At 47.4% G+C, this 22987-nt stretch overlaps 3 protein-coding genes and 1 long non-coding RNA gene across 14 annotated transcripts; 2 read left to right on the forward strand and 2 right to left on the reverse strand.

Annotated features, from left to right (window-relative positions):
- On the forward strand, positions 1–3903 carry ARHGEF39 (Rho guanine nucleotide exchange factor 39; the record flags this gene model as incomplete). 6 transcript variants are annotated; one of them, XM_082468426.1, is made up of 9 exons in its annotated part: positions 53–304; positions 519–613; positions 881–1001; positions 1263–1381; positions 1990–2060; positions 2312–2440; positions 2602–2831; positions 3085–3173; positions 3356–3901. In XM_082468426.1, 9 exons carry the CDS (start codon positions 167–169, stop codon positions 3369–3371), a joined length of 1008 nt encoding a protein of 335 aa, XP_082324552.1. In that variant the 3' UTR covers positions 3372–3901. The 6 variants fall into 6 exon arrangements, with proteins under 6 accessions (XP_082324550.1, XP_082324549.1, XP_082324548.1 ...); XM_082468425.1 differs by lacking the exon at positions 3085–3173 and having other exon boundaries at positions 52–304; XM_082468424.1 differs by lacking the exons at positions 519–613; positions 1263–1381 and having other exon boundaries at positions 1–499; positions 3359–3903.
- A 16-nt stretch (positions 3904–3919) lies between these two features.
- On the reverse strand, positions 3920–6944 carry CCDC107 (coiled-coil domain containing 107). 3 transcript variants are annotated; one of them, XM_082468463.1, is made up of 6 exons: positions 6684–6883; positions 6431–6594; positions 4645–4705; positions 4465–4555; positions 4256–4368; positions 3920–4172 (listed from the first exon to the last, which is right to left on the reverse strand). In XM_082468463.1, the coding sequence occupies exons 1-6, from the start codon at positions 6787–6789 to the stop codon at positions 3925–3927; spliced, it is 783 nt and encodes a 260-aa protein (XP_082324589.1). In that variant the 5' UTR covers positions 6790–6883; the 3' UTR covers positions 3920–3924. The 3 variants fall into 3 exon arrangements, with proteins under 3 accessions (XP_082324589.1, XP_082324588.1, XP_082324590.1); XM_082468462.1 differs by having other exon boundaries at positions 4645–4708; XM_082468464.1 differs by lacking the exon at positions 6431–6594 and having other exon boundaries at positions 4645–4708; positions 6684–6944.
- Positions 6945–6962: 18 nt separating this feature from the next.
- SIT1 (signaling threshold regulating transmembrane adaptor 1) lies at positions 6963–17189 on the forward strand. Of its 4 annotated transcripts, XM_082468468.1 has the most exons (5): positions 6964–11303; positions 11424–11559; positions 11646–11704; positions 11792–11853; positions 11945–17189. In XM_082468468.1, the coding sequence occupies exons 1-5, from the start codon at positions 11231–11233 to the stop codon at positions 12176–12178; spliced, it is 564 nt and encodes a 187-aa protein (XP_082324594.1). In that variant the 5' UTR covers positions 6964–11230; the 3' UTR covers positions 12179–17189. The 4 variants fall into 4 exon arrangements, with proteins under 4 accessions (XP_082324592.1, XP_082324593.1, XP_082324591.1 ...); XM_082468466.1 differs by having other exon boundaries at positions 6963–11559; XM_082468467.1 differs by having other exon boundaries at positions 6963–11303; positions 11646–11853.
- An 83-nt stretch (positions 17190–17272) lies between these two features.
- On the reverse strand, positions 17273–20248 carry LOC309663861. The gene is made up of 2 exons (XR_014265503.1): positions 20167–20248; positions 17273–19847 (listed from the first exon to the last, which is right to left on the reverse strand). It is a non-coding gene; the product is annotated as an uncharacterized lncRNA (long non-coding RNA).
- Between the last annotated feature and the right edge of the window lie 2739 nt (positions 20249–22987).

Below are 22987 nucleotides of genomic sequence, written 5' to 3' on the forward strand. Positions count from 1 at the left end.
ATGCGGTTCAGCTGGCAGCTGCGCACGCTCCGTCCTGCGCGCAGCCTCCAGGCGCCAGAGGGCGCGCTCCTCTCCAAGGCCCCGCCCCCACGGCCCCGCCCCCGGAGCCGTTGGAATTTGAATCTCCGGCGGGCTGCGGCTGCAAGTGTCGACCCCTCAGTCCGGCATGGAGAGCCCGGGCCCCAGTGCACGGTGCCCGGTGCAAGAGCAGCGTGCCCGTTGGGAGCGGAAACGCGCCTGCACTGCCCGGGAGCTGCTGGAGACCGAACGGCGCTACCAGGAACAGCTGGGGCTGGTGGCCACGGTGCGGGGCCCGCACACCCTCCCGTAGGGGCGGGAACCCCAGGGTGTGGGAGGGCCCCTACGAGGTCGGTGACCCTGACTGCGGTATCGTGGGTCCTGACCTGGACGCCTGCACGTAGGGAGCTCAGGCCGACTTACAACAGAGTTTCTAGCGGCGCCTTGGCACTGGCTTCATGTTTCTGCGGACTGCATACCGGTATTCTCTCCTTCCGCAGTACTTCGTGGGGATTCTGAGAGCCAAGGGCACCCTGCGACCACCAGAGCGCCAGGCCCTGTTTGGGCCCTGGGAGCGCATTTACGGCGCCAGCCAGTGAGTAGAAGGGGCGTGGGAAAGGAGAAGGAGGGAGCGCTCTGGCCTCTGGCAGTGCACGGAGCTCAGAGTCGGAGCGACCCCGGTTCACATTCGGAGTCTGCCAGTTACCTCACTTGTGGTCTTGGCCCAGTGCCTTACTCTGCCCCAGTTCTCCACCCGTAAAATGGCGTAATAGCACTACCTCCGGGGCAGGGGTAGGAGAATTAAAAGAGGTGGTGCTTGAGTAGTTCTTGGGCTGCTCTTTTATTGTCCTGACCTACGCAGAGAGCTGCTTCCCTACCTCGAAGGAGGGCGCTGGGGACAGGGGCTGGAGGGCTTCTGCCCCCACCTGGAGCTCTACACCCAATTTGCTGCCAACGCTGAGAGGTCCCGGACCACCCTGCAGGTAACCTGAAGATGACCTCAAGTCCTCCTTCCCCTCTTCCTTCATACATTGCCTCTTCATCTGGAGACCCAAACTTCATTCACACTGTTCCTGCGTTTACAGAGCCCTGTGGGTGCCCAGCTCTGTACTAAGTTCCCTGTAGGGAGACGGGGTTCTCTCAGGAGCACACAGCTTCCTGAGGGCTGGGGATGTGTACACCGAAGAATACAGTAGTAGGAGAGGCTTCTCTCCCTGCTGCCAACACTTTCCCCGTCACTCTAGGAGCAATTAAAGAAGAACAAATGTTTCCGGAGGTTTGTGCGACTTCAGGAAGGTCGCCCTGAGTTTGGGGGCCTTCAGCTCCAGGACCTGCTCCCTCTGCCTCTGCAGAGGCTCCAGCAGTGAGTGAACTCACCCTGACTCAGCCAACTTCTCTTAGAATTCTGAGTCTGTATGATTGCTGCTCTCAGCTTTGTGGGATTCCATGGGATCTGTCCCACTGTGTCTCTCCTGTGACAAATTGCTCCCAAAAACTTTTTGCAAGAGTAAATGTGAACCCACTGGAGTACCCGGGCTGTGCAGCCTCAGGCCCTTAGCTGGGATTGTGGAACACAATACACTGAAGTGAGGGGCCTGTAATAAGGATAGCAACAGGGTTTCTGGAGATGAAAGGCTCGCCTAGCTTAGAATTTGTCCCTGTGGATGAGTTAAGAACTTACAGTCAGTTGTCTGTAGCCTCCTCCTTAAGTTGATTAACTTTCACCTTGGGATCTGGCCTCCTGAACCTTGGTCAGTCTGCCCCTCTGACTCTTCAATGTGGAATGGAAGAGGGCCATGTGGTGTGAACCCAGGTTCTGAGTCTCAGATGAAAGAGGGGGATAAAATAGCCACAAGCAGGTCTTTCCTGGCTTTGCAACTGAAGTTTGTATAGGGGGTGATCTGTGTGTCAGGCAGAGGAAACTCTGCCCAGCTCTACTTCCCCTCATAACTTCCAACTGTCTAATTCCAGGTATGAGAATCTTGCCATTGCTTTGGCTGAAAACACAGGTCCCAACAGCCCTGACCATGAACAGCTCACAAGTATGTTTTTGCTCCTCCACAGCAGTCCTTGGAGACTGCTTCTCTTGTATCCATTTCTGGTTCTGACCTCCAACAATGTCTGATATGCCCCTGTCTTCCAATGACTTGTATACAATGTTCCTATTGCCCTGCATACTCTTCAAGAAGTTAGACTCTGACCCTGGTCCTCTCTGGAATAGCCTGTCTTTCACCACCACCATTCACCCAAAGTCAAAGTTGTGCTGGGAGTGGGGCATGGAATATTATTGCAGGGGCTGCCCGGCGGATAAGTGAGACTGCCCAGAGAGTCCACACCATCAGTCAGAAACAGAAGAATGACCAGCACCTCCAGCGTGTCCAGGCTCTGCTCAGTGGACGGCAGGCAAAGGGGCTTGTCTCAGGTAGTCTGTGTGCTTCCCCTCAATCCTCAAACTGCCCTTTTCCCACCCCCACATCCTCTTTTGCCAGCACATACCCCCCATTTCCTCAGCCTCCCTTTCCTTCTATTCCGTGCATCATGGTCCTGAAGCTGCATCAGAATAACAGCTCTCCCATCCCCCAGGTCGCTGGTTCCTACGCCAGGGTTGGCTGCTGGTGGTGCCTCCCCAAGGGGAGCCTCGGCCCCGAATGTTCTTCCTCTTCTCTGATGCACTCCTCATGGCCAAGCCTCGACCTCCATTGCATCTGCTGCAGAGTGGCACCTTTGCTTGCCAGGCCCTCTACCCTATGGCCGAGTGTCAACTCCACAGGGTCTTTGGCCACTCAGGAGGCCCCTGTGGTGGACTGCTCAGCGTAAGTAACAGGCGAGAGCCCTAGGTGAGGTAGGAGAGGCCCAAAATATACCTCAAGTGCCTGTGCACCATTCATCTCCTAGGCCTGGGCCCCCCTCACAGGAACTGAGCCACCTACATTGAGAGCATAGTAGGGCTTGGGGTTCATAGCTGGTTCTCACTTCAGCCCTAAATTACCTCAATGGAAACAGCAGGGCCTTTAGCTTAAGGCTGGACCTTTCTGAGCCATGTGCTAAGAGGTGGTCTCTCCCTAGCTGTCCTTTCCCCACGAGAAGCTACTGCTTATGTCTACAGACCAGGAGGAGCTGTCGCACTGGCACCACAGTCTGACTTTGGCCAGCAGGTAAGTTACTGTCCCTCAGGAAGAGTGCTGTGGTGAGGCCCACGAGCTGGAGGCAGCAGTCTGGAGCCTCTCTCACGTCTGGAGCTCACCCCCACCTCACCCCACTCCCCCATCCAACACCCTGGGTGGTTTTGTCAGAATAGCGTGCTCATGCCAGTGCCTGAACTGTCTTCTCTCCACAGCAGCCAGAAGAACTAGAGGAATCTTACAAATTCGAGTCCAGGATACCTCAGGGAGAGGTCAGAGTCGGAAGTACAAAGGAATCTTCTTCAGTACTAACAAAACACAGACTCTTCATGGTTTGAGAAGGGTCATTCTGTGTTTGCGTGAGACCGAGACACGCCATGTCATTTGACCAGCTCTTAAGAATCAGGACACCAAACCTGACCCAACTGAACCTCAGCTGAACCAGCTATTTTTATGTTGTATGTAGTTTCTATAATTTATTTTCCCAGAGGATTTTAGTAAAGTTTTTTCTTTTTTGGAGAAGCCTTTTTATCTCAGCTATGCAATATGAGAAAAGGGATTTTTGTGCCCTGAAGGCTGGCATGACGGTGGCCTCAGGAATACAAAGAGAAGGACTGGAGCTCCCTCTGTCTTCTCAGCTCCTGCACTGGAAGACAGCCTCTTTATGTCCTAATAAGGGAAGCTTTTCAAGAAGGCCCGGTTGTTTTCAGGCACCGAGTATGGGTGTGTGTGTGTGTGTGTGTGTGACCAGCTGAAATGGAAAAAAGCACACAGGAGCATCCAGTCACAAAAACAGACTCTGTTTTACTAAACTGTCAGCTGTTGTCCCTCCTTCCCGGTGGGGGCGGTGACTGGGGCCCTTTGCTGCAGCCTTCCGGCATCTTCTCCTTAGCCCCTGCTCCATTTCCCTGGGAGTAGCTAGCTTCCTCGTCCCTGTGCTCCAGTTTAGGGGCTCCTCCCAGGCCTGACTGTCACCAGCCTCTTCCTCGGCCTCCTCTATACATAAGTCCTCAGGAAAGGGTGTGCTGGCCTCTGTGAAGAGGAAGATCAGGCACGTTCCAGTTTCAGAGGCTTTGTCTCTACCTCCACCAGACTCTCACCTCCCAGCCCTGTACCTGGTTCTGGAACCTCCACACCCTTGTTTGGTTTGCTCTCTTGTAGCAGCTGGTGGATGGCCTGTAGCTTCATGTGCAAAAGCTCCTGCTGGGCTCCAGCCAGGGTAGTCACACTGCAGATATGTCCACTCAGAGGCTGCCCAATCTCTGTGCCCACCTCTCCCACCTACCACAAGTTCCCCTGGCCACAGGGTCAGTGCTCTCCTTACCGCTCAAAAAGGGGCTCCAGCTGGGCCATCAGACTGTTCAGGTGTTGTTCTGTCTGGGCCAGCTGTTGTGTCAGCTGGGCCAGCTGTTGCTCTGGGGGTAAGGGAGAAAAGGAGAGCAATGGTTACCTACCTTCTGCTGTCCCTTAATCCCCCCCAAGTGCAGACTTCTGCAAAACCCACCTGACTGAAGTGAATCCTTCTTGCCTGCCTCCTCTTGGAGAAAAGTAGCCCCATCTTTCCCCTGCTGTGGAAAAAGGCAAGGGCAACGAGGTTCTCAATAACCTCAGTCCTGGGGCTTCCCTGGTGGTGCAGTGGTTAGGAATCCGCCTGCCAGTGCAGGGGACACGGGTTCGAGCCCTGGTCCGGGAAGATCCCACATGCCACGGAGCAACTAAGCCCGTGCACCACAACTACTGAGCCTGCACTCTGGAGCCCGTGAGCCACAACTACTGAGCCCACGTGCCACAACTACTGAAGGCTGGGCACCTAGAGCCTGTGCTCTGCAACAAGAAGCCACCACAGTGAGAAGCCCACGCACCACAACAAAGAGCAGCCCCCGCTTGCCGCAACCAGAGAAAGCCCACGTACAGTAACGAAGACCCAATGCAGCCAAAAATAAAATAAATAAATTTATAAAAAAATAAGTAAATAAATAACCTCAGTCTCCAAAGCCAGAAAGAGGAGGAGGACAATTTCAGGTAGACAAAGCTAGCGGGGTTTTACCTCAGAAAATCACAATCACATCTAGTCCAGCTCCTCACCCAGGACAGGAAGCAACATGTCAGTATGCCCCACACGTGGTTGTTTGGTCTACTGAAACACCTCCAGGAAGGAGCAGCTGTCATCAGTTTGATAACGTTCTGGTTGTTAGTTTATACACAAAGCCAGAAACTGTCCTGCGTGTATCTTCTTTTCATGGTACTGATCAGAGCCTTCCAAAATCAAATCTTTTCAACGTGATAGCCCCTCAGGAATTTGAAGAAATTGGTCATACCCCCTGTCTTCTCTGGTTTAATAGTGCCAGTCTTTTGCAGTCAGTGCTCATTTGACACGGTTTTCTTTGGTTGCTTTACTCCGGTTTGTTTTAAGAGCATGTACTGCTCTTAAAACAGTGCCCTCAAGAGAGTAAAATTCTCCAGGAGTGTTCTGATCAGAAGATAAAGCACAATACCTCGTTCCTAGCATTGATTTGGGAAGTGGGTTATCACATCACACAACTGAACTTTGTCAACTAATAAACTGCTGCCAAATTGTTTCTTTCAGACTATACTTGGGTCCAAGAATAGAATTTATTATCTCTCCTTGTAAAATTTCATCATTAAATTCAGTCCCTCATTCTAGCCTGTCAAGTCTATTTTGGATCACGATTAGCCATCCCTCCTAGTTTCATATCATTTCCAAATTGGCTCAGCCCTCTATTTTCCAATGCAAGAAAGTGATAGGTCCAGGGCTTAAGGGACAGCCCTGGGAGGTACTACTTTCTATTTCAACAGTTTCAATCAACCACAATATACTGTCAGTTCACATTGCAGGGCCTCCTTCCCAAGGAGAACTTGAGACTGCTTGTTACCTCGAACTCCAAAAGCACTTTGGCTACAGTAATCAACTGCTCGTGCCAAGGTTGGAATCTCACCGGGAACTGCACTTACTGTAGTATGGACATTTGCTGGGTTCAAATCCCAGCTCCACCAGTTACTAGCTCTGGGTGGTCTTGAGCAAGTGACTAAACCTCTTCACTGGATTGTTGGGAGGATTAAATGTGATGATCATTATTTATTTACAATTTACCAAGGGTCCTTCACAGCCACTACCACGCTGAATGCTCAAAATAACCCCATAATCTTAGAAAGCCAAGGAACTCTTGTCATTTTACAGACTGACGGGAAAATGTGTCTTCTTCTTGGTACCATAGCGCCCCCGTGGGAGATTCAAGCTCGGGGCATCCCCACCCCTGGTCGTCCCGCACCTGTAAGCACTTGTACAGCACAAAAGCCACGGCGGCTGCGGTGTACAGCGCCCCCAAGGGCAGCGCCCCGGCCCAGGCCCGCTCGCGCTGGTTCTTGGGCGGCGGCGGCGGCGGCAGCCGCCGCCGGGTTTCCGTGGCCCCAGGGCCAACCTGGGCGGCGTCCCCTGAGGAGGAGGGCAGAAGCGGTCAGTAGAGCTGGGGCCTGGGGGCCTGTGGGCAGTCCCAGCCTCCCTCCAGCTGCCCTCGCTGGTACCTGAGTGTGCCCGGCGGTCGGGGCTGGGGCGGTCTCCGAGCACCTCGGGCAGCGCAGACACAAGAAGCAGCCCCAGCGAACCCACGAGCGACACCACGCTCGCCATTGCAGGCCGACACCGCGAGAACCGGGACGGCGCCGGCGTAGGTCGGACGCACCCGAGCGCTCCCGAGCCCGTTCAGCTCCGGGCTTCCCAGGAAGGTCACGCCCACCTAGTGTGTGGGCGGGGTCAGGCCGTATTTGCATAGCACTGTGGGTCCCGCTTAGTTCATTTAAGAAATTAGTTCATTTCTTACTTCTATATAGGTATTCTGTTAGCCAGAATGTCTCCAGAAGCGTACAGTCTTAGAAGATTATAACTGGAAGTGGTTTTTGCCACGCCACCAATTTCCTCACCCTAACCGAGAAATAAATTTCCCCGTGGACCTATAAAAGGTTAGAGCGCGCCTCTTGTGGCGTAAGCTCGTGCTGAAGGCCTGTTTCCTAGGCTACGAACGGGGGACTAGTTCCTTACTTGCGCCTAGGGGAAAGTCCCCGGACCTCGGGCAGAGAGTGCTGCGTGCGCATGCACGTAGACCTTTCCAGCTTCTCACGGATAAACCCGCTAAGAGGCGATCCCGCAGCTGGTGGGAGCTGAGCGGCGTGTTGCTGGGGGTTGTCATCCGTCTACTTCTATAGTTACGCAGGCAGTGCGCCTCCGCGCGCACCAACCACACGGGGCTCATTCTCAGCGCGGCTGCTTTTGTACCTTTTAGAAAGTAGCAAGCTACACCCCTGAACTACTTGTTCCGCTTGGGGCCTAATACATCACTGTATCATTTCGTGCAACGGCTTCCTCTTCCCCGCCCTTTCCATCTGGCAAGTGCCTGTAATAGCCACCATTTATTGTGTAGCATGGTAACACGATAAAATTTGATCTCTGCCTGGGCTAGAATCCTGCCTCCCCTATTTGACTAGCCGACCACCCAAAGGCAGCCTGGGCTGCAGAGCAGAGTAGTCCAAACCTCGACTCTAAGCCAGTTGACATAATCAATGTAAATAAGTGGTTCAGGCCAGGTGTAATAGGATAAATGGGCCCCAGCTGATTGTTGCCTTTAGGGAATTTGGGCCCACTATCGCCAGCTCTTCTGATTTTTTTCCAATAGATCAACAAATAGGGATTTCAAAATTTGGAAATCTCCAGTTTTTAAATGTTGACGAGGAATCAGTGGCAGACTTCGCATATTTGACACCTGAGAGATTTTTAAAAAGTCTCCTCTTCTATATGACAAAATTATTTTCAGTAATAATCAGGAAATGAAACAAATAATAGGGTCCAGAAAAGAAACTAATAATAATAAGGGCCAGAAATTAAAACAGTGAATTATTTCTTTTATTGAACTCTGTAGATACAAACTTGACAATATAAAAAAATAGTTAAAATTAAATATACATTACAGAACAAGAAAGGGTAATGGGTTAATATTTCTTAGTTACATTACTGTATTTTTTGAGAAAGGGGCAAAAAACTTACACCTACATTTAACCTGTCTGAGTAATGGATAACTCTAATTTCTTTTTTAAAGTTAGCTTCTTCAAATTCGTCAAAAGTAATTTTTGCATATTCCTATTTAATAGAGAATATAGCTAGATTTGTCAATCTCCACGTAGTTGATTAAAGAATGTCTTTTACTAATTTTCATTTCAAAAAAGTTTCTTTCACATGAAGCAACAGACATACAAATAGGAAAAGAAAGTCTTAAACATAAGGATGTTTGGCAAAGATTCATAAAAATTCCATTTGTCAGTAAATTCCAGAAATTTTCAATACAAATAAAAACTACGTGGTCACCTAGAATGACAGAATTAAAGTAACTCAACGTCAATTTATTTGACTTTTTAATCACTGTGCTACCATTGTTCACTGTAAATCTACTGGTTAAATGCAGGACTGTGTAATACCATAGGAGACAGAAATTGTGCCCAAACCAAAGAACAACTCCAAATTGTTAAGAACTAATTCTGGCTATAAACACATGTAGATGAACCTGTTTGTGTCAGGAGCCAGTTGTATAACTGGGCGTTCTACAGATTAACTTCCATGTAGATTAAAATAGTTTTGTTTCTTTTTTTTTTTCCTGGCCCCGCCACACCGCACGAAGGATCTTAATTCCCCTGACCAGGGATAGAACCCTCATCCCCTGTGGTGGAAGCATGGAGTCTTAACCACTGGACGGCCAGGGAAGTCATAGATTAGAAAACTTCTAAAGGATAAGTAATATAAATGTGCTAATTTGAAGCTTATATAGTAATATTAAAACTCATCAGTAACTACAACAATTTAGAATGTAGAGCTACAAAATATTTTTGAGAAAGGAATATTTTATCACTGACATTTTTTAGAATTGCTGAAACTTGGTGATAATAAAAAGGAGACTGATTTTTAGTCAGTTTTGTTTTTAAATTCTCTACAGACAATACCCTCTTATTGCCTGGAGGGGCAGGATCTCTCCTGCCATCCCCATCCTTGACACATCACTGCAATGATTTTAAATTTTTAAAAAACATTGTATGGGCCAGACAAAACAGATCTCTGACCTCTGGTCTAAGGTTTATATTTGGAACTTAAAATCCCTCTTCCCACATCAACAGCCTCCCATGTGGTTGGGCTGTTTCTGGGCAGGGCAGGTACTCTGCTGCTCCCTGAAGCGAACAAGTGCAAACACAGGGATGTTTCCCAGGACAGATCTGGGGCAGAGGTTTCTCTCATTCAGCTAACTTTTTTTTTTTTTTAAAGCCATCTTTAAATTTATTTTCCAAATATAAATCTCAATCAATGTTCATACACTGTTATTTAGCTTCAGGCTTTTTTAACCGAGAAAAAAATTCTGACTCTTTTTAAAAATACATCTATTGAGGTATAACTGACAAACAATAAAGTACAAACAAAGGTGCACAATTTCATGATTGCTGACATAGGTATAATGCATGAAAGCACGAGCATCACCAAGGCAATGAAAACATCCATCAGCCCCCACTCATCTTCAATCTAGAACACTGCTCCTGTCCCTCCCCGTCTCTGTCTTTCATGATATTGACTTTTAGGAAAGCTTAAGGTCACTTGTCTGGTAGAGTGTCCCCCATTCTAGATTTGCCTAATTGTTTCTTCATAATTTGATTCCCATTGAACATTTTTGTCCAGGACATCACATGGGCAATGTAGAGTTCCTCCCACTGCATCCCATTAGGGACACAGAACATCACTTTGGGCACTTGGTTCAAGAGGTGTCTGTGAATGTCTCCATGATAAAGGTCCCTTTCCCTGTCATCATCACAAGTGGTCTGTCTCTGGTACCCTGTTCCTTAACAAAGGCTTTGACCACCAGTGAGGATTCTTGCTGGCTCAGTGATGGCATTGTGGGTAGCAGATGGTGGTTCTCTAATTCTGCACAACTACACTTCACAGCTGGCATCTTCTCTAAAGAAGACCTTTCCTTCCCTGACTCCCGCTCCTGTGTTTTTAAAGGTACCCTTGGGTTCATGAATTCTTTTCCTTCATCCAATGTGTATAACCCAATATCCTCCTTTTTGAGGTCCAAAGTGTGCTACAATGTGCCAGTAGAGCCCTTCACCCTGCCTCTGCATCCTTCTGGGTCCTAACTAGTTTTCAAGTACATCACTGCTGTCAGACATGAGCTTTCATTCTCCTTCTTTCCTGAGAGTGGACCCAGAGCCAACCATTTCTCCATGACACCCTGACTGCCTTTATTGGTGAAGGACATTGAAAAATCAAGATCTGGGGAAGTAAACCCTTTTCAATGTTTGATGTAAAACATTTGAGGGTGTACATGTTAAGAACTATGAAGGATCTGAGTCAGCTAACTTTTGAGCTTGACAGTTCCTAGGGACAGTTTGGATGAAGTGGACCAGGGGGAGGGAATCAAGCTTCCTCTACCCCCCAAACTATTAGACCAATAATAATAACAACGACAAAGGTCACCTTAACACATGCCCCTCGGGTCAGCCTTCGGGGGTAGTGGGACTGTAAGTACCAGGGGGCCTCCTCATCACATTTCACTTCAAAACATGCTCACTGAGGAATACGTTCTCTGTTCTCTGTCATGGGACTCAGAGCTGGAGAGAAAAGGCATACAGCCTGTGGCAGAAAGCAATCTCCGTCCTAAGGCCTGGCTTCCTTGTCTTGTCACTCCCGCCTCATGCCACTTCTGCCTGCCTTGGGGTCTTCATGAGCTCACCTGCCCAGTGGCTCAGTAAACTCAGGCCTGCCTCTTCTCTGGCCGAAGTTGCTACAGGGTACAGGGGAGGGATGGGGGTGGGGGCGGAAGCCCAGGAGCTGCTGGGTGGTGCAGGTGCAGGCACAGGGTGGTGTCTTTGTTCTTTCACTCATCCCTCCCCGCCCCCTTCCTCCCCGGAAACCAGTAACTTTGCCACCACCGGTATTGGAGGTCTGAGCCGTGGGGGCCAGGCCCAGGGAGGGGTGGGAGTAAAGGGGGCTGCCGCAGCTGTGTTGGGCCATAAATCAGGCTGACCCCTTGGCTCAGGGCAGGATGCCTACAAATTCGGCTTCCACACCATCAGGTCTGAGCAGAAGTGACAACTGCACGGATTTGCTAGTGCCTGGTGAGCTGGGCGGGGCAGGGGCAGGGGGAGGGGTCACGTGGCTCCATGTCCCACCTGCTGGGACCTGGAGGGTTAGGCTGGGCAGTAACACCCCCCCCCCTCATCCTCTCACATCTACAGGAATCCCCTCCGTGACCAAGGCCTGGGGACTATGGGCCCTCTTAGGGGTTGTGACGCTGCTGCTTCTCATCTCACTGGCTGTGCACTTATTCCAGTGGACTAGTGGCTGGAGCAGGAGTTATCCGGGACAGGGACGGTGAGTCGGGGGCAGCAGAGATGGGTTGATCGAGAGTTCCCCCTTACCAACAAGTACCCTCTCATCCCCTAAACTCTGTGTTGCAGGCCTGGAGAGTCTGCGGAAGAGGTCCCTCTGTACGGGAACCTGCATTATCTGCAGACAGGTAGGAAGCTTTCAGAGGGTAGGGGCACGGTGGCCAGGGTGCAGGGGGAGGAACAAGAAGTGACCAGATTCCTGTTCCCTGTCCTAGGACGGCTGTCTCAAGAACCGGGGCCAGACCAACAGGATCCAACACCTGGAGGCCCTGCCAGGGTGAGTCAGTTGTGGCTGAAGAAGAGGGGAGGGAAGGTAGTGGGGAATTTTTCAAGGGTCCAGTGAACTTCTAACAACCTTGCATCTCCAGGCTGCAGAGGAGGTGATGTGCTATACCAGCCTGCAGCTGCGGCCTCCTCAGGGCCGGATCCCCAGCCCTGGAAGCCCCATCAAGTACTCGGAGGTGGTGCTGGACCCTGAGCCAAAGCCCCAGGCCTCGAGCCCCGAGCCGGAGCTCTACGCCTCAGTGTGTGCCCAGACCCGCAGAGCCCGGGCTTCCTTTCCAGACCAGGCTTACGCCAACAGCCAGCCTGCACCCAGCTGAGACAGAGGGCCTGGCACAGTGGGGCATACAACTCCCCCGCCTCCTCTGTTGCCGGGGTTACTGCTACCCTGTCTGGGGCATGACTGTTTCCCAACCACCCCCTGAAGACAGGCAGCCATTGCTCAGTCACAGGGGTTATGCTCCCCGAACTTCCTATCTGAGCTGTGAGGGAGACATCTCAGAGGAATGGCAGGCCCCCCGTCTCTTGAGGGTGGAGGAAGCAAAGGCAGTGGCCCCCTCTCCACCGGTTTTTTCCCTCTATCTATTCCTCTCAACCCCCAAACTCCCAGGTCCTCACTCCTCCTTCCAGAGCTTGACCAAATCCTCCCCTCTGGCTTCCTCTTAGTCTACCCCTGACACCTCAGTGTCTCCTCACGCACAAGAAGTGGGCAGGGGGGGAGGGGGTAAGAGTCTGAGAGGACACAGATGGGCATCCTCCGCAGGAGCCCACAGGCTGGAAGGGTCCTGGAACTCAGTGACCTGAGAAACCCAAGCCTGGTCTCTGACTTGAGAACCCTGGCAGAATACCAGTCTCCATCCTGCCATCTCTGTTATGTGCCCAAGTTTTTAAATAAAACTTCTGAAAAAGTGTTTAGATTTCACCTAGAAAGCCACACACCTGCAACAGGCCCCACATGGTGGGGCGGTGACCTCTGCACTCTGCACAGAGCACTTCTGGGAGCGTCTACCTGGGAAAGAGGGGCCAAGAAGGGCCGCAGCATCAGTGATGCAGGGGTGGGTGCTGGGGTGGAGGCCGGAGCCCAGCTGCTGCTGGAACATCCCCAGGATTTGCACACAGAGCCTCCCCACTCCCCTCACCTGCGGTCTGCAAGTTTCCCACCCTCTGACCTACCTTCCCCAGGGCCATCACCCACAGCCTGAGGTCTGGGCCATTTTCCCCTACAGCCTCTGTAGCTATCTTGACAGACCTTACAGAGATTTGAAAAAAAAAAAAGGGGGGGGAAGCTCAGGCTTTTACTTCCAAACTTCTCTCCTTCCTACTTAGAGTCTCAGAGAAAACCACAGAGAAGGAACCTTGAGCCTGGTGGTCCCAATGAGAAGGGGGACCCGCCTCTCCACACACACACAATAACCCAAATGCCCCAGGGTTCCTGGACCTCTGAGGACCCCAACCTGGGCCTCCCCAGAAGAGGCCCCCGTCGCGGTTAACGGCAGGCAGCTGGGGCTGTGTGGGAGGGAAGGTGGCTTTGGGGGCGGGCACCGGATGCGGGGAACCGCGGGCAGCTGGATGTGGGGTTCTGAGGGCTGCTGTGCTGAAGACGGCTCAATGTGTCCGCGGCCTGGGAGACGTGACGCCCTGACCTTGGAAGAAGCAAGGGTTGGGGTCCCGCCAACCTCCTGGGACGAGCCGGGAGCCGCAGCCGAGGTCTCAAATGCAGCCAAGGCAGGAAGCCGACCTCCGCTCCCCGATCTCCCTCTCCCCGCGGGGTTCCGCGGCGCCCGTACCAAGCCCAGAGCGCCCCGCCTGGTGCGACGCGGCCTCGCCACCACCTCTGCGCAGGCGTAATGTTGCCCTGCCCACAGCGTGCTGGGAGATGTAGTCCCGACCGTGCGGGGCTGCCCCCCGAATGACTCCCGGGACTTCGCGAAGCTCTGGGCTTGTAGCTCTCAGAGCCGCCGCCTCCCCCTTTCGCGGAACCTAGCGGACTCACTCTGTCTGAAGCTGGGTGCTATTTGAACTTTGTTCTCCTTCCAGTGCCCGAAGCCTGGACCCTCTGCCTTCCCCCTCCCCTACAACCCTTGAATTTTTCTTACCGTCTTATCTCGCCTATCACCGAGGCTCGTGCCCTAGCCTAGGCCCTCAGGACTGAACGCCAGGACTGCAGCAACTTACTAATTGATCCCTGAGTCTAGGAAATAAGTCGGGGCAGCCAGATCCGCCTCAGACACCCTTGCCACATCTCGCTAGCTGATCAACTCGTCTCACGAAATGCCTGGTAGTTCTCGCCCCTTCCACAGCTCCAGGTGCTTTCCCTGGCAGCCTCCCTTCCCTCACTGGTGTCTGTTTCCAGCCAGAAGGAGAGCCCTGTCCTCGGCAAATTCCCAGGGGCGGATCCTTAGGGCCCGCGGGGGTGGGGGTGTGGCCCAGCGTTCCCCCTCTTCCTGCGATTCCGGCTGGGAGGATAGGGTTACGCTCAAGGCTCAAGATGCAAAGAGGCTGGGTCTTTGGGTCGTCAAAGGCTCAATGATAGGAAGTTCTTAAGGAATTACTTATAGGTGGGGAAGGGCCTCGAAGGCCCTTCAGCCAAGGCCCCTCCAACGTTGGCCTTGCTCTGCACTGTCAAGATAACTCTAGACTTACAAGCTGGTTTTGGCTACAAAGGAGGGAAACAAAGCTGGGACATGGAGAGAGACCAAGTCTTGATGACTTCATTTGAAACCTTGAATCCAGCCATGCCCAGAGCTAGACCGGCCTACTGAACTTTTTGTTTATGTAAGCTAATACAGTTCCTTTTTTGCTTAAGTCAGACTAAGTTAGATTTTCTAACTCTTCCAACCACAAGTTCTGACTAATTCTGTGGGGAAAGACCAGCTGACCAAGGCCACCTGAAGATGCTAAACCTCTTATTGCTCAACTCCTCCACCAGCCACACTCCTCTGATTTAATACTTGAACGTGCTATCATGCCATTTGACCCTAAGAGATTTCTGCATACTATGTGAGTTAACCTAGCCTCTTGCCAAGCTTTCACATTTCTACAGAATTGTATAGCTGGAAGGAGGCTGACAGATCTGACCCAAACTTATACCCACTGCAGGAACCACACTATGAGCTTCTTCTTAAACACTCCCAGAGAGTCGGAGCTCACTACCTTACCAAATGCTGCTTTCCAGTCTTTCTTATTGAGACTTTTTTTTTGGGGGGGGAGCAAAATCTGCTTGCATGTTACTTTTGTCACCAATTCTGCCTCCTAAGCTATAGGCATACAATCAGTCTTCTTCCTCCTGTACATGACAGCCCTGGAGGAATTGGAAGCCAGCCTTGCTGGATGGCCTAAGCCTTTTTTCCCCCCTTCTTCCCAGGAAGAGCTTTCTAAAGTTCCTTTTACAGTTCTTTTATAGACCGTATTTGCAGCCTACTCATCCTTCCCATTGTTTCACTTGACCAGAATCTCTCTTAAAGTGTGGTGCTAAGAAGTGAATATAATACTGGCAGCAACAGTGGGGACCCATCTCTTTATTGGACACTAAATCTACAGGGACTTTGTTGATAAGGAATACACTCATTTAGCTTAGCTTAAGGGGTGTTTATTGTAAGGAAACCTGGGGTAATTAAGAGACTGGATGGAATGGGAATCCCAGAACAGTGGCTATGATCTGACTGGGCCTGTGCAGACTGTTATTGGATCTCAGATCTTGGCATCACTGGGGACCTTGGGGACAGGAGGATGTGGGTCTTCACACTCCTGCTCCTCCAGTGCTGTGACTCAGATTCTCTGTCTCTGCCTCTTTTATTTATTTCCCAGTTTCTTCCCACTTTGCTAATTTGCATCAGCATCCCTTAATGTATATTCTCTACTTCATGCTTCTGCTTCCTCACAACAGCTTTGTATTTCCTCCTCTGTCTCATAACCTCAGCTAAATGTTTAATTACAGGAATAGTGTGAGCACATGATAAAAAAAAAATCAAATAAATCTGAAGGGTATACAACAGTGGTTCTCAACCAGAAGTGACCGTACACTCCAGGGTTTATTTGGCAATATCCGGAGACATTTTTGGCTGTCACAATTGGAGAGGGAGTGCTATTGGTCTATAGTGGGTAGAGGCCAGGGCTGCCGCTAAACACACAGATCAGCCAATCTCAACAAAGAATTTCTGGCCGCAAAAGTTAAAAGTGCCAAAGTTGAGAAATCCTAGAAGAGGGGGAAAAAGCAAAGTAAAAGGTTGTAGTTCCCAGAGGCACCTACTATTAATGGCTTCTGTTTTTAAGTCTTTTGGTGAATATCACTGTATCTGTCAATAATACTTAGACTACCCAGAGCGAGGGGATTCTGGGCATGTGGCAACCCTACAGAAGCTTTCACAGCTCCCGACAGCTCCCAGCTATAGGTGATGAACTTTTTTTTTTTTAAATTAATTAATTTATTTTTGGCTGCGTTGGGTCTTCATTGCTGCACGCGGGCTTTCTCTAGTTGAGGCAGCGGGGACTACTCTTCCTTGCTGTGCGTGGGCTTTTCATTGCAGTGGCTTCTCTTGTAGCGGAGCACGGGCTCTAGAGCGCAGGCTCAGTAGTTGTGGCCCTCGGGCTTAGTTGCTCCGTGGCATGTGGGATCTTCCCTGACCAGGGCTGGAACCCGTGTCCCCTGCATTGGCAGGCAGATTCTTAACCACTGCACCACCAGGGAAGTCCCTAGGTGATGAGCTTTACGTGGGCTCTGCTGAACTCCTGGCTGAGAGAATTCCCTGCAGACAAGTTTCTGGAGAACAGTCTCAGAGCCAAGAGCAAAGACCTTCAGGAAGGCAGCAAGTCCCAGAAACAGCCTGCTTCCCAAGAACAATGAATGGCTTTACTGAGTTTCCCTGACTCTCCAAAAAACTCACGGTGGATTGACTTTCTCAGCCCTTGAGGCTGGGAGAATGCAAACAAACCAGAGGGCAGAGAGACCAGCTGGAGGAAACAGATGAACCTCTGACTGAAAAAATGAGAGCCTGGAGGAGATAATGTGTGAAGCTCAAATACAAAAGATTTCCCTGAACATGAAAATGTAATATCAGAACTAAAAATGTCCATAGATAAATCAAAGGAGAGGATAGTCACTGATAAAACTCAAAAACAGGTCTAGAAAATCAAATAGATGAAATATCTCAAAACATGTAACAAAAATATGCGATGCAAATCATGTGGTGAAAGATGGAAATTGGAACAGACCCAGGAGACTTAACTACAAATTCTATGAGTTCCTGGAGAAAAAGGAACAGGAGAGGAGTGGTCATAGTTAAATAACAGATGAAATTTCCCTGAGCTGAAGAAAGACTCAAGTTACAGACTGGATTGATAGGAAAAGACACACACTTATGAAGGCAGTCGAAAGGCACAAACTTCCAGTTAAGATAAATACTGGGGATGTCATGTACAACATGATAAATATAACTGACACTGCTGTACGTTATATATGAAAGTTGTGAAGAGAGTAATCCTGAGTCCTCGTTACAGGAAAAACATTTTTTTTCTATTTCTTTAATTTTATATCCATATGAGATGATGGATGTTCACTAAACTTATTGTAATAATCACTTCATGATGTATGTAAATCAAATCTTTATGCTGTGCACCTTAAACTTATGAGTGCTGTATGTCAATTATATCTCAATAAAACTAGAAGAAAAAAAACACACACTTAGCCACATACAGGTTAAAATTCCTAAGCTCTAAGGATATGGGAAATCTTACACATATCCAGGGAGAATGAAAGTTCTTTCTTCTTATCTGCTACCATGGAAGTTAAAAGACAGTAAAACTGAATTCGAGTTAATGAGAGAAAAGGCCTGCAACCCAGAACCAGCCAAGAAAGAAAGAAAGATATTTGAAGATTTGCAATAATCACTCAGTAGCTCATCTGAGAAATACTTTAAGAGAAGACTCTAGTGAAACAACAAATGAATCAGAACAGAGACTTCAAGATAGGGGAAGATGAAGAGAAGAGGAAAGAAAGCAGTGGGGAGCAACGAACCATGATCTACGTATTTATATCTATATCTCTATGTATTTATAACGTGTAATAAAAATGCTAAATAAGGACTCTTGGAACAGATGGAACACACTGTGAGGGAAATTCTAATAATGACTAAATTATCTCAATAAAACTCTGGAATCAGGTAGTGGAGATAAGGGGAAGGTAAGTGTTCTAGTACTTAAGTGGGGAGGGGTTGGGAGGATGAAAGAGAGAGGGAGGGGTAGTGAAAATCATCTAAAGACCATATCTTATTGGGGTGTAGAGGAAGTAGAAGATAAATCGAGCAGGATGGAAATAACTCTTCTGGGTTCACACACTAGGAGAGTCATGTGTGCCTATGTAGAGAGCAGGGCAAAGGATAGTAACTGTTAGTAGAATGATAAACTCCAAATAACAAGGGGGGAAATGGGACAAACGGCCATTCATTCAATCCAGCAAAGGTAAAGAAAAGAAGAGTTCACAACAACGTTAAGAAATTTAAAAACAAGTAAGATGGAAATAACAAATCAAACACATCACTCATTACAGTAAACATGAGTGGACTGAATTCTTCCATTAAAAGTCTGTCAGACTCTGTTATAAATCAAATTCTGGTCCATATTATTTAAAAGAAACACACTTAAAGTGATGAAGAAACTTTCAAAATAAGGATGTGGGAAAGGGATACTAGGCAGATAAACAGAAAGCAGTGGTAATGCTGATATCCAACAAAAGGAATTTAAGTTTCAGGCTGAAATTGGTGTGAGGACTGCTTATAAAGCGGTAGGAGAGAACTTTTGGGGTGCTGGGGATCTTCTGTATCTTGACTGTGGTGGTGGTTACATGACCAAATACATTTAGCAAAACTCATAGGACTGTAGATTTAAAATTGATAAAATTTAATGTATGTAAAAAAATTTAATGTATATAAATTGCAATACAGTAAAGCTGGTTTTAAAAAATAACAAAATTACTGTGTTCACAAAATTTAAATGCTGAGTGAAAAAATAGCGTAATACCAGAAACCCTCTCAATTACCCTGTATCATATATTATATCCCTGAAATACCATAAAGAAAGCAAGCTTTTAAAAAGAGAGGAAAAATAAAGGGAATAGTTATTTCAAAAAATTAGAAAAATAGCAAGGAAAGAAACCAAAAGTAATCAGGAAATAACAAAAGCTGACATGAATGAATGGAAAACAAACAAAAATTAATGGAAAACAAACAAAAATACTAAGAAGCATAAATTTTTTTTAAAGTTCTTTAAAAGGGCTAATAAAATAGAAAAAACTTCTTGCAAGCCCAAGTGAGGAGGAAAAACAGAGAGAGTAAAAGTAGAAAACATTAGTTACGAGAAAGAAAACATTATTACAGTTAGAAGAGAGAATTAAAGAATTATTAAAAAGTGCAACTTAAAATTACTCAGCAACCAATTTGAAAATTTAGAGGAAATGGATACATTTCAGGAAAAATATAAACTACCAAAATTGACCCAAAAGAAAGAGGAAAGTTTGAATAGCTCAACTGATCTTAGAAAAAACAAGAATAGAAAGGTGATTAGGGATCTACTTTTGGAAAAGACTGCGTTCAATTGGTGCCACAGCTGAGCTTTATCTAACATTCAATAAGGGTAATTTCCATGACATTTAAACTCGTCATAGAAAAAGAAGAAAGGCTCCCATATTTAATATATAGAGCCAGCATAACTTAATACCATTCCTAATAAAAACTCTAAGTAAAAAAGAATACTGCTTAAATATAACAGACTTTTTACTAAATAGCAAATACTGTTCTTAATAGTGAAACACTAAAATCACTTTATTAAAATAAAAATGTAGACAGAAATGTTGCCTGTTATTATCCTTATTGTTTAACATATCTTGAAAGTTTTATCAAATGCAGTAAGACAAAAGAATGAATTGTTATGATTATCTGAGAAATTATAAAGTTTTTTTTTTTTTTGCTGATATTATATTATCAAAAAATTCAAGGGCTTCCCTGGTGGCGCAGTGGTTGAGAGTCTGCCTGTCAATGCAGGGGGCACGGGTTCGAGCCCTGGTCTGGGAAGATCCCACATGCCGTGGAGCAACTGGGCCCGTGAGCCACAATTGCTGAGCCTGCGCGTCTGGAGCCTGTGCTCCGCAACAGGAGAGGCCGCAATAATGAAAGGCCCGCGCACCGCGATGAAGAGTGGCCCCCACTTGCCGCGACTGGAGAAAGCCCTCGCACAGAAACGAAGACCCAACAAGCCATAAATAAATAAATAAATAAATAAAAATTGTATAACTTTAAAAAAAAAAAAAATTCAAGACTAGTAAAAAAAAACTAGTAAAAAGGCAATACAATTTGGAAAGTTGACTGGATACAAGATAAATATAATGAAAACAAATTGCTTTTTTCCTATTCTAGCAATAAGCATCTCAAATTGAAAACGGGGAAATATTCAATTCAGTTATAAAATTATAAAATTCTTGGATAATAACAATTATAGTCACCATAATGCCATGCACTCTTCTAAGCAATCCTCACAACACCCTCTTGAGATCGATTACTATTATCATTCTTATTTTACAGAAAAGAACACTAAGGTACAGAGAGATTAATTGATTTACCCCAGATCACTGGCTGGTAACATGTTATGTGTTCAGATTTGAATCCTGGCAGCTGGCACTGAGACTACCTTTGTAACCACTATGATACAGTATGTAAATTTTTTTAAAATTGAGATATAATTGACATATAACATCATATTAGTTTCAGGTGTACAATATGACTCGATATTTGTATATATTGAGAAATGATTACCACAGTACCTCTAGTTAACATCCATCACTGCACATAGTTACATTTTTTTTTTCTTGTGATGAGAACCTTTAAGATCTACTCTGTTAATAAGAACCTCTGTATAACACAGGGACCTCTACTCAATACTATGTAATGACCTATATGGGAATAGAATCTAAAAGAGTATATATATATATATATATATATATATATATGCATAACTGATTCACTTTGCTGTACAGCAGAAACTATTGTAAATCAACTACACTCCAATAAAAATTAATTAAAAAAAACTATGCTCTTAGTAACTTTTTTTGTTTGTTTGTTTGTTTTTTAATAAATTTATTTATTTATTTATTGGAGGCGTTGGGTTTTCGTTGAGGTGCACGGGCTTCTCATTGCAGTGGCTTCTCTTGTTGCGGAGCGTGGGCTCTAGGTGCACGGGCTTCAGTAGTTGTGGCACACAGGCTCAGTAGTTGTGGCTCACGGGCTCTAGAGTGCAGGCTCAGTAGTTGTGGCGCATGGGCTTAGTTGCTCTGAGGTATGTGGGATCTTCCCAGACCAGGGCTCAAACCCGAGTCCCCTGCATTGGCAGGCGGATTCTTAACCACTGCACCACCAGGGAAGTCCCTAGTAACTTGTTTTTTTTTTTTTTAATTTTTATTTATTTATTTATTTATTTATTTATTTTTGGCTGTGTTGGGTCTTCGTTTCTGTGCGAGGGCTTTCTCTAGTTGTGGCAAGCGGGGGCCACTCTTCATCGCGGTGCGCGGGCCTCTCACTATCGCGGCCTCTCTTGTTGCAGAGCACAGGCTCCAGACGCGCAGGCTCAGTAGTTGTTGCTCACGGGCCTAGTTGCTCCGCGGCATGTGGGATCTTCCCAGACCAGGGCTCGAACCCATGTCCCCTGCATTAGCAGGCTGATTCTCAACCACTGCGCCACCAGGGAAGCCCTAGTAACTTGTTTTTTAATAAATTTATTTATTTATTTTTGGCTGCATTGGGTCTTCGTTGCACGGGCTTTCTCTAGTTGCGGTGAGCGGAGGCTACTCTTCATTGCAGTGCACGGGCTTCTCATTGCAGTGGCTTCTCTTGTTGTGGAGCACGGGCTCTAGGCGTGTGGGCTTCAGTAGTTGTGGCATGCGGGCTCAGTAGTTGTGGCGCACGGGCTTAGTTGCTCCGCGGCATGTGGGATCTTCCCTGACCATGGTTTGAACCCCTGTCCTCTGCATTGGCAGGCAGATTATTAACCACTGTGCCATCAGGGAAGTCTGTAACTTTTAAATATACAACACAATATTATTAACTATAGTCACCATGCTGTACATTACATTCCCAGTTTTACAGTTTTATAGAAGTTTTATAGCATGTAAATTTAGTCAAGAATTGACTTCATATGTACTCATATGAAGAAAGTTATACAATATAATTAAAAGATACAAAGCAAAAGTGGGACAACCAAAAATCAACCATCTCCTTGGCAGTGAAAGTGCTGAATCCTAACCACTAGGTCACTGGGGAACTCCCTCAACCCTCCCTCTTCCCTTCCCTTGGAAGGGAAGATAAAATATCAGAAAAAAAAGTCAATTCTCCCAAAATTAAAGTATACCATTAAGATAGTTCCAATTTGTATTTCAAAGAATAGTCAAGGACAAATATTTTAAAAGAAAAAGAGAAATTTGCCTTACCAAATATCAGAACATGCTCTAAGACCACTTAAATCAATAAGTAAAAGGGAATCAATAGGTAAACAGGAATCCCAAACTAGGTGTTTGTGTATACGGGAACATGGCAATTCAGTTCGTTGGAGAAAGGATGATATAATAAGAAATAGTCCTGGAACAGGAGGCCATCCTTACTGAGAGTCGAAGCTGGGCTGGGACTGTGTACCAGCTGGGCTTTTGTTCCAGAGCAGTGGCACCTGGTGGCGGAGGGCACAGCTCCTCTTGCAGGACACCCACAGCATCACAGCTGGAGGTAGTGAGAGACTGACTCGGCTTCCAGGCTGTCCTCATGGGTCTGGCTTATCCCTGCCCTCCCACTTTCCATCCGCCTTGCCCCCCCAGCTGCCTGCCCTGCAGACTCCAAACTCCAGCATCAGAAGCAAAGATAATGACCTTTCACAGACCGTTTAACTAGTTCTTATAATTGCATTAATTGGGTAAGGGCAATTTCCTGTAACAAATCTCTTAATTGAAAAAAAATTATGTGCGTGTATGTATACGTGTACGCATACCCTAATGGTCTACTTCTCTGTGCCATTTTTGATTGAGATATAATAACATTGTGTAAGTGTAAGGTGTACAATGTGTTGATGTGATACATTTATATACTGCATTATGCTTACCA

This window comes from Balaenoptera physalus (assembly GCF_965194825.1).
Source record: "Balaenoptera physalus genome assembly, chromosome: 7".
Taxonomy (NCBI): Eukaryota; Metazoa; Chordata; class Mammalia; order Artiodactyla; family Balaenopteridae; genus Balaenoptera; species Balaenoptera physalus.